This window comes from Lampetra fluviatilis, chromosome 7 (genome assembly GCF_964198595.1).
Source record: "Lampetra fluviatilis chromosome 7, kcLamFluv1.1, whole genome shotgun sequence".
NCBI classification, from domain to species: Eukaryota; Metazoa; Chordata; class Hyperoartia; order Petromyzontiformes; family Petromyzontidae; genus Lampetra; species Lampetra fluviatilis.
Genome location: NC_136281.1, coordinates 2,086,900 through 2,100,933, shown reverse-complemented (window position 1 = coordinate 2,100,933; position 14,034 = coordinate 2,086,900). Strand labels below are relative to the sequence as shown.

The window sequence follows — 14,034 nt, the reverse complement described above, 5'->3', positions numbered from 1 at the left end:
CAGTGCCTTCACCACGTCTCCGAGTCAACATGTTAAGTGTGCGGCAACATACACAGAGCGGTGCACACATATTTATGCCATAGTTCAGTCTTTTCATAATTGTTGATATATGGTATCAGACCACTTTCGTGATATCTCAGTGCGTGCGTTCAGTAGTAGATAATCTAGACACCACATTTTCCTGATATTGGTATAAAACATTCTAAACTCCCACGCATAAATTACGTACCCGATTAGCATCCGTCTCTTTGCCCCATCACAAAGGACAGCAGAACAAAGCAGGACATACTGCCAATGACGGCAAAATTATTAAATGAGCACACGAATATAGCCACAGTGCTGGCTTTACCGTGTGTGTTGTCCTGAGAATCAAACAGAAATCTTCTTGCAAAAAAGTTAGCTCCCACGAGGCGCATTCATGGTTTCAGTGGACTGGCTTTCATGGCTAATATGTTGAAAGCACATGGGGAAACACTGGAACGTTGAGCCAGAGGCCATGGCTCACATCCAAACCTGTCCCCCTTCATGAAAACCATGGTCACATTTCTCATGTACATTAATTTTCCATATCCTGGCTTCGTACTTATGTAACAATGAAGGCTGCAATTGTGCACATAATGGACCATTCAGACCATCCCTGCCCAGGCTCCAGCAACGGGGCTGGTGAAATTTCACACCGGTGAGGATGGGCAGCGGCCTGAGAGGGGGAATGTGTGAACGGCCAAGTGCTGCGGCAGTTCTCTGCACGCACATCGACGAGTGGAGCCAAGCTGCACGGCCCGGGGGACACGGGGCAGCAAGAGGCTCGTGGCCGGAGCTCCCTGCACGCAATGAATTCAAAACCATCTCATGAGGAAATGCTTGTTCCTTTTCTGGATCTGCCAAATGCTCACCTTAGCGCCCTCGCTACAGCTGACAATTGCTCACTGCCGCCCACTGTGCGAGCACCGATGGAGGGTGTTGAGAACCCAGCCCCGAGTTTCAGAGCCATCCCCTCCTCAACCTCTGCCATGGGCTCGTCTGCTGCCTGTCGGTCACCAGACGAGTACGAGACCACGTACGCTTATACGCACGGATCCCGATTCTCATCGTGCGTGCAACAGATGAGAAACATACATTTCTCAGGTAATCATTCACAACGCACGGGTCTTTAACAGCCACTCTCAAGTGTTATTGCTGTCTGCAGGGTCACCGTTTCACCATGGTTGGAGTCTCAAAGCCAGGCGAGAGACTTATACCATGAGGAATGAGGTCTCACACAAGACACTAGAAACAGGCAGGGGGTGGCCTGCGCCCCCTTCTATGAGGCTCACAGCTCCACATGCAGCACTCAAGTTCTTCCTTAGAACGGTTTTTCTTTAGAATGTCAATCACATTCACTTTGAGGGGCCCCGTGCAATGACTTAAAAACGTAATGATAAAAAAGTGTAATTTTCTTCCTCCTCCACCCCCTAACCCAGCCCCAAAATTTCAATGGCACTTTAAAGTCATTGAAGGACTCAGGGAATTGGTATCCAGGGTTCTCAGCCTGATCTGCCTCTGGGATGAAGCAATATAAAAAGTACATACACAGTTCTTAGCCTAATTATAATAAGCATGTATTATTTAAGCTCAATCTCAGAAACTACTCATCAAAACAAAACGGATTTGGATGGATTTGTTTTGAAGCTGCAGATGGCGTTTGAAGCATTTATCCTCCCCATGTCGCTACAGACGAACTCTCAAGGGATGCCCTGCCCCTCCCCGTAATTCACAGTCCCTCCCCTTCACTGCCCATCCCCTCCCGTCGCTGCCCAGTCCCTCTTCGTGCTGCCCAGCTTCCTCCCCCACCCCTTGCTGCCCTGCCCCTCCCCACAATGTCCAGTCCCTTTGTCCACTTCTGTACTGCCGCAAGTAGCAATGTCCATCATTGTTACTGAAACAACAACAACTATGTATTACTGGCATAATGTAATCATTACTATTATGACTAGCATAGGAATACTCATTACTTAAGTATTTAATAATAATTGTTACCGACTTTTAAAACTCCAAAATCATTTGGAAAGCAGAGTATTTGGTGATTACGACTGGGATGTTTGCCGGAGAGGGGGCTGGGGAGTGCCGCTCCAGAGCTTGGCAGCGAGAGGCGGCACAGTGGAGCAGCTCGCAATGCAGGCAGCGCAGCATCGCTCCCTCCTGCAGGTGGCACGGTGAGATGCAACGCCTCTCCGTCACTCCTGCAGCAGCTCCTGCAGGCAGCATGGAGAGCGGAAGACCTCGGGCACAGGGCTGTCCAGCTTGCAGATTATTTTGTAGATGAATTTCTTCCAGGATGGGTCTGCGTCTCTGCCGGCCTTGACGGCTGCGTAAAACTCTCGCAGGGTGATCCCCGCCACCTCCAGGAAGGTCTCCGGCACCTGTGGCACACAATACGAGATCATCAGTGGCTCGAAATCCAGCCTGATAACCCTCACGCAAGCCCAAAACATAGGCGTGGGTTGTCACAATGTTAAAATAAAACACTTTCTTGTTACTATTCACAAAAAACTCATCCTTTAAATTGCTTGATGCTGAGTATCATGAGGATGTTGATTGTATGTGTATTCTTACATAAGTGAAGGATAACAGGTTACTACCAATAAAACCATTACACATAACAACGTTACGTTGTTTTCTGCAACCAATCGCTCCTCTTGCTTATTCGGCATCTAATAATTTGGCTCCTTTGAAACACACGGGTATTCAGGCTGTTAGGCACTTAACGACGCATTGAGTCATCCTATAAAAATCGATCATCATGCCCACAAAACACGCATCAAATCGTACGTGGAGCATCTACAGTACTATATTTTCCTGTTACATCGACGCAAATGGAGCAAAGAAACGAGCCGAAAAAGGAATCAATTGTTTTAAACGAACAGCAACGCAGTCAGGACAATATAAATGCTGGGAGGTCAAACTGCCAACGCGTCTAAAACCCGACATAACAAAGTCGCGATCATTCACGAGTGCATGCTCAGGTTTAAAAACAAAATGTACAGAACAGCAATACTCCCGTTAATCAGTATAATGTACACTTTAGGCTTAACATCTAAACATATCATCGCTGTGTGGGTCCTGTCCACAATACGTGAATTCACGCAAGGAGAGGGGATAAAAAAAAACACAAGCAGAGGAGCGTGGAAGCAGGAGTGCGGCCAGCTGACAGCACTCTTAATTGAGAGCACACGAGTGACCCATTGCATTGTGCTCCTGCCCCAACCGGCAGATGGCTCAAACAAAACCAGGCAGACTCCGCTCGCTCTTGCAGAGCCTGCGGCTGCCAAGCGCTGGCACGGGGGCAGGGCGTTCCCGCTGCTCTTTGCCTCCTCTTTTCATCGCGGAAAACCGTGGACACGGCACAGCACCGCAGACTGCACTGGGCGTAGACGGACACCCTCCCCCCCCCTTCCCCTCCCCCGCCTCCGATGCTCTCAACAGACATCCCCTAGGAGCCCAGAGCTGCCTTCAATGTCCGTGTACCGAGTCCCACCAAGGGCCCTCAGCACACCGTGCTCGGCTCCAAGAACTGGAAGCGCACCCAGCAAGGGGAACCCCCAAACTCCCCTCTCATTGAGCCTTTGAAGAGCCATCGATTACCCTCCCAGGGCATCTGATGCCACTCCGCAAACGCTCGTCTCCCCTTTGTGAACCCGCAGCGAAAACACGTGGCAGGGTAAGCAACTGTCCCCTTGCAGCGCCGCATCCTCTAATGGAACTCTGACTAATGTTATCGTCTGGTTATGTGTAGCGAGTGGGTACTGGTTAGTGCAGTGGTGCTGCCGGAAAGAAATAAGAAATGTCCTTTTCAGTGACGGACACTGAGTAACGGGCATACAAAATAGGCGCCTTGAGACATTAGTGGAAGGTACCTTACAAATAAATGTAAAATATTATTATTAGTGTAATGGATTTCTCAACAGGAAGTTATTTTGAGGAGGCTATGTAGGCTCTGCTTTCCCATAACACAAGGCCTTCAAAAGCAGACCAATAGCCATAGCGCTCACTCACAAACCTCTACAGAGAGAAGCTTTAGAAGGCATCACAACACATGCCCACTCTCGGCAGATCAGTGTGCAATTTGCTGGACATCTGCACATCATCTATACGAACTACTCGCATACAGATGATGTGCAGGTGACCAGGGAGGGGAGAAGCCATGGCTCAGCAGCTGCTGTATGCGTCTCCTATGGGACGAACGGCACAAGCACCGGCTCAACGTCAGTGGAGCACCCACGTGGCCTTGGGCACAAGAGTGTCTCACCACACTGCGTGCCTCTCACCATGCTCAATGCGTATTTAAATTCACATGGCTGCTTTTGTACCCCCAAGGATGCCCACCTGCTGTAAACTTGAGGTTAATCCAACCACCTATCAGAGCCCCACCTTGGCCAGCACTGCCCGCGGATGTTTCTACACTGGAATCGAAGTGCCGGGCGCCCATCCACAATGGCCGTGGTGCGTCCCGTGGGTCACGAGTCACTGCGTATGGACTATAGTCGGTGTGCCGCGCGTGCATGCCCGCACAGGGGTGCACTGGTTCACGTGCGCGTGCCGATGAACGCGCTTGCCTGGAAATCGTTGGACTTGTTATAGTGAGCGTTGATCGCCTTGAAGAGCTCGGAGTCGCGAGTGACGCCCAGCGTCTCCCCGTCAAGCCCCTCGGTCACCGCAGCGCGTGCAAACTTCTCCATCTGGATGTAGTAGAACTCGCGGAAGTTGCTAAACCACTTGATGAGCTGCGACGTCGTGCACCTGTTAAACTGCACCACAGACACCATGCACGCTTCTGTGACTCACTACTCGGTGTTGTCTGAAGTGCTTGCACATTTTGGCTAATTGATACCACTTCTTTCATATTTTTACTTGTTAAATTATTATTTATGTATGTTGAGCATCTTTTGCACCAAATGCAGCCAACCGTGCCAATCGTAGGTACAAGAATGTCAAGCTTATTTCCAAGAAAACACACCTGCAACATGCACACGGTCAAACACAAGCCCACCAACTCCCCCATGACGTGCATCTGCTACACTGACCCATTGTCACCAGTGAGACACGGACAGCATCTGTCGATGATTTAGCCTCATTAAGCGATGGCTTTGGGGATGCAGGAAAATAGAGCAGTGCTACCAGATGGGGGAGGGGGGGGTAATGCTCAAGTTTAATTCTTAACGTGAACAATCAGCGCACACGGGGAAACAAGCACACAGAGACACCACCAGTACACAAGGAGACAAGCTCACACAAGGAGGCCAGTGAGCAGAGATCAGCACACAATCTCACAGCCAGATCATCACATATAATCGGGAAACCAGCATACACACCCACACACACGCCAGTAACCAGCACATACTCAGAGATCAGGATCAGCAAAGACAGGGAGTAGGGCACACAGGCACAGCTAACTGAAACAATTACAGATCATTTGAATGCAGATCCACAGCAGCAAGGCGAAACACAGCCAAACAACGGTACGAACATTGAGATACGGGGAGGTCAAGCAGGACGTCCCCACCTAGGGCCCGTGAAGGCACAAGGGGTACATGAGTCACAGGATATGTAGCAAAAACAAACCCCACTCAACCGTCCCTTGAAAACCAAGTACCGTCGCCTCACACTCCAGCGGCGAGACTTGTCCCATCTGCGTATTATCATGGTACATCACACTATTCCCACTCCCCCCCCACCAACACGTATATAAAACTAGAAATGGCGAAGTAGACATGTTGTGGTTATGGTAGCAGTCGCTGCTGCTGCTATGGTGATTGCTGGTTCAGACGCGGCTGACCTTGACATCCGGGAAGTAAAGCTTGAGCATGTTGGAGCTGGGATAGCGCGAGTAGAAGAACATGAGTTTGGCCTTCTTGAGGTGGTGCGGAGTGAGGCCCTCCTGCAGCAGGGGCTGGACCATGAGGCCGTCCTGAACAGGGCCTCTCGTCAAGGAGCACAGAGGAACCCGGGGCGACACTCGCAGTTTCATCATCACGTGCACTCGCCATCTTCATTGCGTGTCCTTCATTATGAGTGTCCATTATCACACGTTAATTATGTTTTCATCGTCCTCACAAGCATCATCACCAACACGAGCATGCTATGCATTCATAGCAATTAATTGCACCTGTAACAACGTGGGCTCGGGTCACACGCGTGCACTCAAAGGCCTCCCCCCTCTGTCAGCCTGAAAAGGCTCAGGATAATTACTCCCATCAACAGCTGAATGCACGCAAGCACGTACACACAGGAATACATGTACTCAGTCATGCGTCGCCTTCATGTGACGAAACCCAAGGTCATGACGCAGCTGCTGCATGGCTCGAGTCATAACCCGCGCGCCCACGTGAGCCGGCTTCACCACCTCCACTGCCGATTACGAGCAGGGCTGAGACTGCCGCAAGTCAGGCTCCACTCTGCATTAGGCGAGCAGGCCATGGGCTCATGCCGAAGAATTCCTTCTACGTTCAACAAAAACACCAAGCTTAGCACTTTACAATATCCACACGAATAATAAAAACCACACGACTGCGTAATTGGCATAACGTTATGGCATATATTAGTTTACCCGTTTTACGCTGTAAGCATTCTGAAGGTTTTTAAAACGATGCCATACAGGGCTCGCATTGTGAGGTCAGGAGGAACAGATGCTGCCGCAGGAGGCGTGGCTCCATCACGAGCGGTCCCCGTGGGGTTGTGGGACCTACAGATTTACGACTCCCGAGCCAAACCAGCTCCAGACACCAAGGCACAAAACTGTGCATGGTGGCCTTCACACTCACACCCACATCTGCTGTGAACTGAGAATTCATTTCACGAGTATATAATGAGCTGTTGGGACACGTGACCATGAGTGCCAACCGATGCTACACTTAGCCTCCAGGCTTTGCAGGAAGCACTGGACGAAGATGAATCAATAGTAGTTCGGTTTCTGTTCTCCAGCAAGCACATGTGGAGCCTTAAGACCTCAATTGCATCTGACAGGTGAGGTCGAAACCCATCATCTTCCGTTCACGAGTAGCGTGAAGCACAAATTCACTCCGATGGCTAACGCCGACAACACGGACAACTCCCACGCAGCGCCCGTTCAGTCGCCCAGAGGCACTGGTGTCTGGGGGGAGCCATGTTGCTCTATAAACAATGTTGCTCTGAGACATGAGCAGCACACTCTGGAGAACTGGACCCCTAACTGTGGAAGGGCACTGTGGCAGTCAATGTCAGCAAGCGTCAGGGTGAGTCCACCACACTGGGATAGCGACATGGGGAGCCGCAAGCCACACAGACGGATACATGCGCGGCATGCCCAAAGAACAGGCAAATAGCCATGATCTTTAAGCGCAAAGTACAACGATCATAATCTTTGCCCTTTCAAGGCCATCGACGAGTGTGGGTGTGGGGAGAGACTGAGGTTTATGAATAAAATGATAAACATCGGGAGATAAGGAAAACAGTCAATTTCGCAGGCAGGCAGGGAGGGTGGGTGCTCTTTTCCTGTGCGCTGAACACAAAAGACAGCAGCTCCACCCCGTGCTCTGCCAGGAAGATAAAGCAAACAATGAAAATGGTGTAACCCGAGACACAGGAGCAGGTGCAGGAGGCTGGAACCAAGAAAGGGAGGATGATGGGGGTGGGGGAACAGAGTGCTTGAGATTCATCGAGTGACAAACGCTTCTCACAGTGCAGTCATGGCCACGCTGACCTCCGCCTCCACAGTTCAAGCCAAGCCCGAGGTCTTGATCGACTCCACAACATCCTCGCAAGCCTTAGTCATTCCACTTCGGTCAATTCGCTGAAGACATTTCTGCATCTCTCAAGCATTCGGAAAGGAAGAGTCATTCTGTCTTAACTTGGACCGCTCCAGCACACCTGGGGGAGGCAGGTTCAGCCTCCGTGTGAAGAATGGCCCTGCCAAGGGCTTGCCAAGGGACTCATGTGGAGCATGGAAATAGCCCCATGTACGAGGTCGAGTTCAAACTCATTATAGCAGGATTGAATTACCATGCGGCTAGGCCAAGAGCCCCGTGGATGGGTGCTCAGCAGCCACGGCTCTTCCGCCAAAGACAAGAACTCAACACTGGCAGGCCCCGTTTCACATCAACACTCGCAAAACCCACTCGTACTACTCTAGGTCACTCTCAAACAAAGTACAATTCCCAAGAGCTCACCTTGGAATGTGTATTGTGTGTACTGTGTACACAGACAGCGTGTTGTGTATACATATGGGGTATACAAAACACAATGTCTAGATGATTCACTGGACAAACAAAGATTCATCATTTTGGCAGGGAAGCCCTTTTCCGAGTCATGTCTAAAATTGTCCAACGTTGTCCCAATACTAACATTCCTAATTCACTGTAAATGTAAGCACACTTGCCTGGACAGAATGCAATTTCTGGTATATTGGGATTCTAGAATTTCCAACCCAAAAAGGCAAAAGTTTACTTTTAAATTATTTTCACGCTAATTCCTACAATAATGATCTGCTCACCCAAGTCAGGTGGGATTGTGACTAAAATTGCACAACTGTAATTATGTGCTACTGTTCTGTACATAACCAAGTCAAGTGACATGAAGATTCCTCGTGTCACCCAACAAGAGGATTATATGCAGCGCCCGTCACTGAACAACTCATGGGCTACGTCTTGGCCACGGGTGACTCGTACACATACGGATACTTCTACTCCAGGCTGTGCGTTTCACACTGATGACATGTTTATTACGTTGCTCAAACATTAATTCCTTTGACTGAAATGATGACTAATGCTGCCTCGATGTTGTCTCAAGTCTCCATAGTAGGAGATGAAAAACCTCCGGATGGCCCCTTGGGGCTGTGGATACATTTTTCATTAGTTTAGACAAAGGTATGAATCTAATGCAACTGACATCAACAATCACTGACACTATAACAGCAAGTGACATCCCAAATATGATAAAATCCGTGCCTTGACATATCAGGAATTAAACCAAACAAATTGTTAAAAAGGTGAATTTCACAAGCACTCCCAAAACCTCTTATTCTTCTCCCACCTCGCTACCAGCCTCCTATCCTGCCGTCACCATCTACTCGCGCAACCTCAGATGAGAAAAATGTGAAGCGATTGGTTGTCATGCCAACAAGTGCAGCTGAACATATCACCCAGAAATCTCAATGTGTCAGCCAAGGCTTCGCTCATAGACGCATGCATTTCATGCTGTGCCGATTAGCTTCAAGCACCAAAGAAATCAATTTTGAATCAAATGAACGGTAATTGTCATTGCCCTTTTGATGGACGAGCATGCAAATTCTGCATATCTTCGATTAACAACACTAACCAGGGGTACCCTTGAACTCGATAAGCGATGTGTGCATGAATAGATCATCAGTACATACATATGATAGGCCACGAAGTTTAGGGGAGTGGTAAGGGGGTAGTGGAAGCGAGTGGGGAGAGAGCGACAGATGGATGGGGATAGTTTCACAACCGCGCAAGTTCACCCACGGACATGCGGTAAATTGCGCGAGTGCACATGTGTGACTAAGCAGACCAAGTTTGCTCGCTGAGGCTTTGAAGGATACGGTGGTGGTGGCATAGGGGGAGACGTCGCTGGTGTCCTGCAGGTCCCCGCACTCAGACTTCACCAGTGAAGTGGAGAGACCATCCCCAGAGCTGCTGGTCAAGGTTGGAGATGTGGCAGCGATGGGAGGCCCTCCTACCAGCCCAGTGTTACTTGGTGGCTCTCCTAGAAACTGTGCCCTCCCTGGCAAGTCTTTGGCAAGATCCAGAAGCACTGGAGACAGGCCCCCATCATCCTTACGAGTGCTCCCCATGCCCTCCTTAGTGGCTGTGCCGCCTGGCTCACACAGGGGCTTGGGCAGCGAGGAGAGCAGAGGAAGGGGCAGCCTGAGGTGGTGCAGCGAAGAGCCGGGGAAGCCCGGCGAGCAGAGCAGCGGGAGGCCATCAGAGTGGTGATTACCAAACAGTGCACCCTTGGAGGATCGCCCTTCAGAGTAGGACTTTCGTACAACCAGTGGAAGGGCCTCCGTCTGGTCTACATAACCTTCTGTTGCATTGGCTGTGACGTGAAAGGGCCTATCGTCCAAGCTTCTGCCCAGGACATCACTTAGGCACTGTGAGAGGCGGTTGTTAGTCTTGACATCGTGCCTTTCCCCGTTCGTTGTGGGCCTCCCCACCAGTGAGGTCTTCAGCTGTAGGGGAGCCGTGGTTAGTCGGGGACTGTGTGGTTTCGCTGAGAACATCCGCACAACCGAGTCCACCACCTGAGACACAGCACCATGGAGCCCGTTCTTAAGAGCCTCTGCAAAGTCATCTCCATCCTCTTTCAGGAGGTCATTGTGCATCCTCTGTCCATTCTCCACTCTGTTTCTTGAGGGACACTTTGTGTGAATCCTGTCATTTGCCTCAAACCTGCAATCATTCACTGCTGTCCGGGAACAATGGCGAGCATCGTCGAAATAATCGGCAGCCTCGCGCAAGGGGGCGCGAAGCTGAGAGTGCCTCCCTACCCGCATAGACGCACTTTCATCTGCAGAGTCCTCTCCAGTGTGGTCCTCCAACTCGGAGTCGCTGCTGCTGCTGTACACCTGGAAGAACTTCTCCTGCAGCTGGCGCAGCTGCCTCTGTAGGTCCTCCAGCTGTTGCTTCAGGCGCCGCCTCTCCTCGGCACACTGCTCCCCTGTCTGCCTGCTGCCCTGCCGGGACCGACGTGTCCCCCGAGAGCCCTGGCTCTGTTGCTGGGGTAGGCGTTGCTTACGCTTGTTCTCTCGCTGTTGCTGTGATGTTGGTAGGTGAGGGCCTTGGCTCTGGGGACTCGACCTCGGAGGGTGGGGGGGTCCCCCTGGCTCCTCTGTCAAGTCTGAGGGACAGGGCCTCTCTCCTGCAGCGATGCACGTCTCGTCATCCCTCTCCCCACGGCAAACGGTGCCAACGCCCAGTGGAGAGTGGCTCATGCCACGGATGATGCTCTCAACGCGGGCGCGCTTGGCCTGGAGGTGCTCATCCAGGGGCCGGTTGCCCACAGGCGATCCTCTTTCCTGGCCCGAGTCACTTCCCTGGCGCTCGGTGCCCTCGGAGCCATGCCGCTTCCTGCACACTGCGCCTGGCACCAGTGAAGAGTTGCTTCCACTGCTGGCGCAGCGCTTGAGGAGTGCGGTGCCGAGGTGTCCAGGTGAAGCAGGCTCTGTTGTGCGGAGCAGCTGATCCAGAATGGTGGAGCCCGCGGCCGCCTCCCTGGTGCCGTCAGGGGCATTGCCCTCGGGGCTGGGCAGCACCACACTCATGGGCGCCGAGGGCCTCCTCCCCACGCTCACGTTCCACGCGTCGCTCTTCCCGGATGCTCTAGTGCATCACTGAACAGCACAGGCGTCGAGTGATCACTGCATCAAAGCAGCATCGCTGAGAAAAACAAATACAGAGGGATTTGGTGAGTGATGCTCTCACTGCAATAACACAGAATTTCAAATTGTAACCAGGCAATGCAAGCTCCGGTAAAGCCATTTCAGGTATCACATCTGTTTTCTACAACCATGAATATTGAACATTTTATATTCAAAATAACTCTTTAAAAATGGGATTTCCAAGTCAATTGCATATTCAGAATTGCAATATTTTAAACTCGAACAATAGATAATAAGCATGCAGTCGAGGAAGCAACATCGTTGGCTCGGCAGGGACAGCAACCGCTCAACCTGACACCGTCATTACTAAACATTTGGCAGCAACAGCTCGAAGCCCGGGGCCAGGGTGCTAGCGTCCAGTGTGACACCGTCTTGTTGTGAAGCATATTCAAAGTACCGTACCGAGATTCACTCCATTTGGATCGGGGGGGGGGGTGTGGTGGGGGAGGTGGCGATTGAGTCAGCCGAGCCCCTGCGGCTAGGAGGCTGCTCAGCCTTGTTGCACCTCACGATGGATTCCCCATTAGCCCAGCCCTGGGGAGAGAGAGGCACGGGAACCAAGTCCTGAGCCGCCCATCCAGCTGGCGCGGCTTAATGGGGTCCGTGCCCCCCCCCCCAACCCCGTCACGCACGCGGCAGCACTCGTGTCCCAGGATGCTAACTCGAGGGAGATGGGAAAAGCAAGATTTACATCTCCTGTGTGGCGCATTGGAAACGCGACGTGCGGCGCCGTGACCCCAACGCGCTTCCGCGGAGGCGCGCGTCTGCCCAGCGCGGCGCTCATAACGGGATGTGGGGACAGAGGCCGGCCCCCTCCCCCCTCCCCCCCAACCCCCTCCCCCCAACCCCTTCCCTTCTTCCCTACCACCACCACCAAGCCGACAGAAGCGCCCTTCTTGAACGATCTGTGCGCGCCTCGTTCTCCCCCCCCACACCCAAACGACGCGTCGTGGCTTTGATGCGACCGGCCGCTTCCCGTCCTCGCCAAATAAACCCTGACCCTGGGACCCTGGGACCCTGGGACCATGGGACCCTGGGACCATGGGACCCTGGGACCCTGGGACCATGGGACCCTGGGACCATGGGACCCTGGGACCCCCGGGACCCCGGGACCCTGCCTGGGACCCTGGAACCCTGGGACCCTGGAGACCCTGGGACCCTGAACCCTGGAACCCCCGGGACCCTGAGACCCTGGAGACCCTGGAACCCCCGGGACCCTGGGACCACAAAATGTCCCAACAAAACTCTTTTAAAGGACGCGAGGCTACGCAGCAGCGCGCCCAGGCGAGCGCACACGTGGGCGATCCCATCAAGTGGCAATTAAACACGGCGCGCGGCTGTGATTAGGTGGCCGTCATCATGCAATTTGGTGGGAATTACTGGGCGCGGCAACAATCACGACACCGCTCATTATGACAGACACTCGCACGCAGACGCCAGCCACCACCACCACCCCCACCACCCCCCTGCTCACGGCAGAGCCCCAGGAGGAGCACGCAGCGTAGGGACACCGCTCGCGAGCTCCAAACTCACGCCGCGATCGTGGCCCCCGGGGTGAGGATTTTACGGTGGGAGTTCGGAGAAAGTCATGGATGAAGAAGGATACACTGTAGAGTTAAAGAGTCGGCGTCCGGGTTGAGCTGGGGCGTTGATTACTAACGATTAAGGCGGGGTTAAGGTAGAGTCGGGGTGGTGGGGGGGTCACGGTGAAAGTGAGGGTCACGGTGAGACGTGGAGACGTCAGTCGCGCACGGGGGAGACAAAGGACGCGGAGGACAAAGGAGACGGCCCCGCCACGAGGATGAAGGGAACGGGGCGCTCCTCCCGGCCCTCTCCCTGCCTCCCTCCCCCTCTTATCATCTCTGCTTCTCCCTCTCTGTTACCCCCCCCACCGCTCCGTGACTCTCCTTTTCCGTCTCATCTCCCTGCCTCTCCCGATGCCCCCCCCCCTTCCTCGTCTCCCGCTCCCCCGTCATCTCCCTCCCTGCCTCTCCCTCCCCGTCTCCCCTGGGCTCGCTCCGCACCTTTACCTGTCGCGACGAGGGCGACGAGAGCCTCCCCGGGGTAGACGCAGCACTTCGGCACTTGGCTGAAGGGGCTCCCGAGGCTCTGAGCTCCCGCCTCTGGACTCCAGACTCAGGGTCCTGGATCCCGGCTCCTGGCTCCCGGCTTCTCTGCTCGTGTCTCCCGGCTCCTGGGCTCGTGGCTCCCTGCTTCTCGGCTCGCCGCTTGGTGACCCCGGCCCACGGATTCCGAGCTCTGAGGCTCCGCGCCGGGCGCCAGGGAGTACAGTGCGGTCAGGGGGCGTGGCTTCGAGGAGGTGGAGTCGGGCCAGGGGGCGGGGCCAGGGGGCGTGGAGGTGGAGCCAATATCGAGGGGGCGGGGTTTCGAAGGCGTGGCTATGTAAAGGGAAGAGGGGGTTGCCAGGGTGAGGGGGGGGGTAGCCAGGGAGAGGGGGGGTAGCCAGAAAGAGGGGGGGGGGGTAGCCAGAAAGAGGGGGGGGGGGTAGCCAGGAAGAGGGGGGGGGGGGTAGCCAGGGAGAGGGGGGGGCCAGGAAGAGGGGGGGGTAGCCAGGCAGAGGGGGGGGTAGCCAGGGAGAGGGGGGTAGCCAGGGAGAGGGGGGG

The 14,034-nt window shown here is 53.5% G+C and overlaps 1 protein-coding gene across 1 annotated transcript; it reads right to left on the bottom strand.

Annotated features, from left to right (window-relative positions):
- Positions 1–1,798: 1,798 nt before the first annotated feature.
- On the bottom strand, positions 1,799–13,786 carry PROX1 (prospero homeobox 1). Its single transcript, XM_078858138.1, has 5 exons — positions 13,441–13,786; positions 9,572–11,408; positions 5,813–5,944; positions 4,593–4,784; positions 1,799–2,399 (listed from the first exon to the last, which is right to left on the bottom strand). The coding sequence occupies exons 2-5, from the start codon at positions 11,291–11,293 to the stop codon at positions 2,214–2,216; spliced, it is 2,232 nt and encodes a 743-aa protein (XP_078714264.1). The 5' UTR covers positions 11,294–11,408; positions 13,441–13,786; the 3' UTR covers positions 1,799–2,213.
- Between the last annotated feature and the right edge of the window lie 248 nt (positions 13,787–14,034).

Bases quoted from the DNA above. Each gene is read 5' to 3' on its own strand.
- PROX1 (XM_078858138.1), bottom strand. From the start codon at position 11,293: ATGAGTGTGGTGCTGCCCAGCCCCGAGGGCAATGCCCCTGACGGCACC. The intron at 4,785-5,812 runs GTCAGCCGCGTC...TCTGTGGTGCAG, and splicing joins TTTACTTCCCGGATGTCAAG to TTTAACAGGTGCACGACGTC. The intron at 2,400-4,592 runs GCAAGCGCGTTC...TGTGTGCCACAG, and splicing joins ACAAGTCCAACGATTTCCAG to GTGCCGGAGACCTTCCTGGA.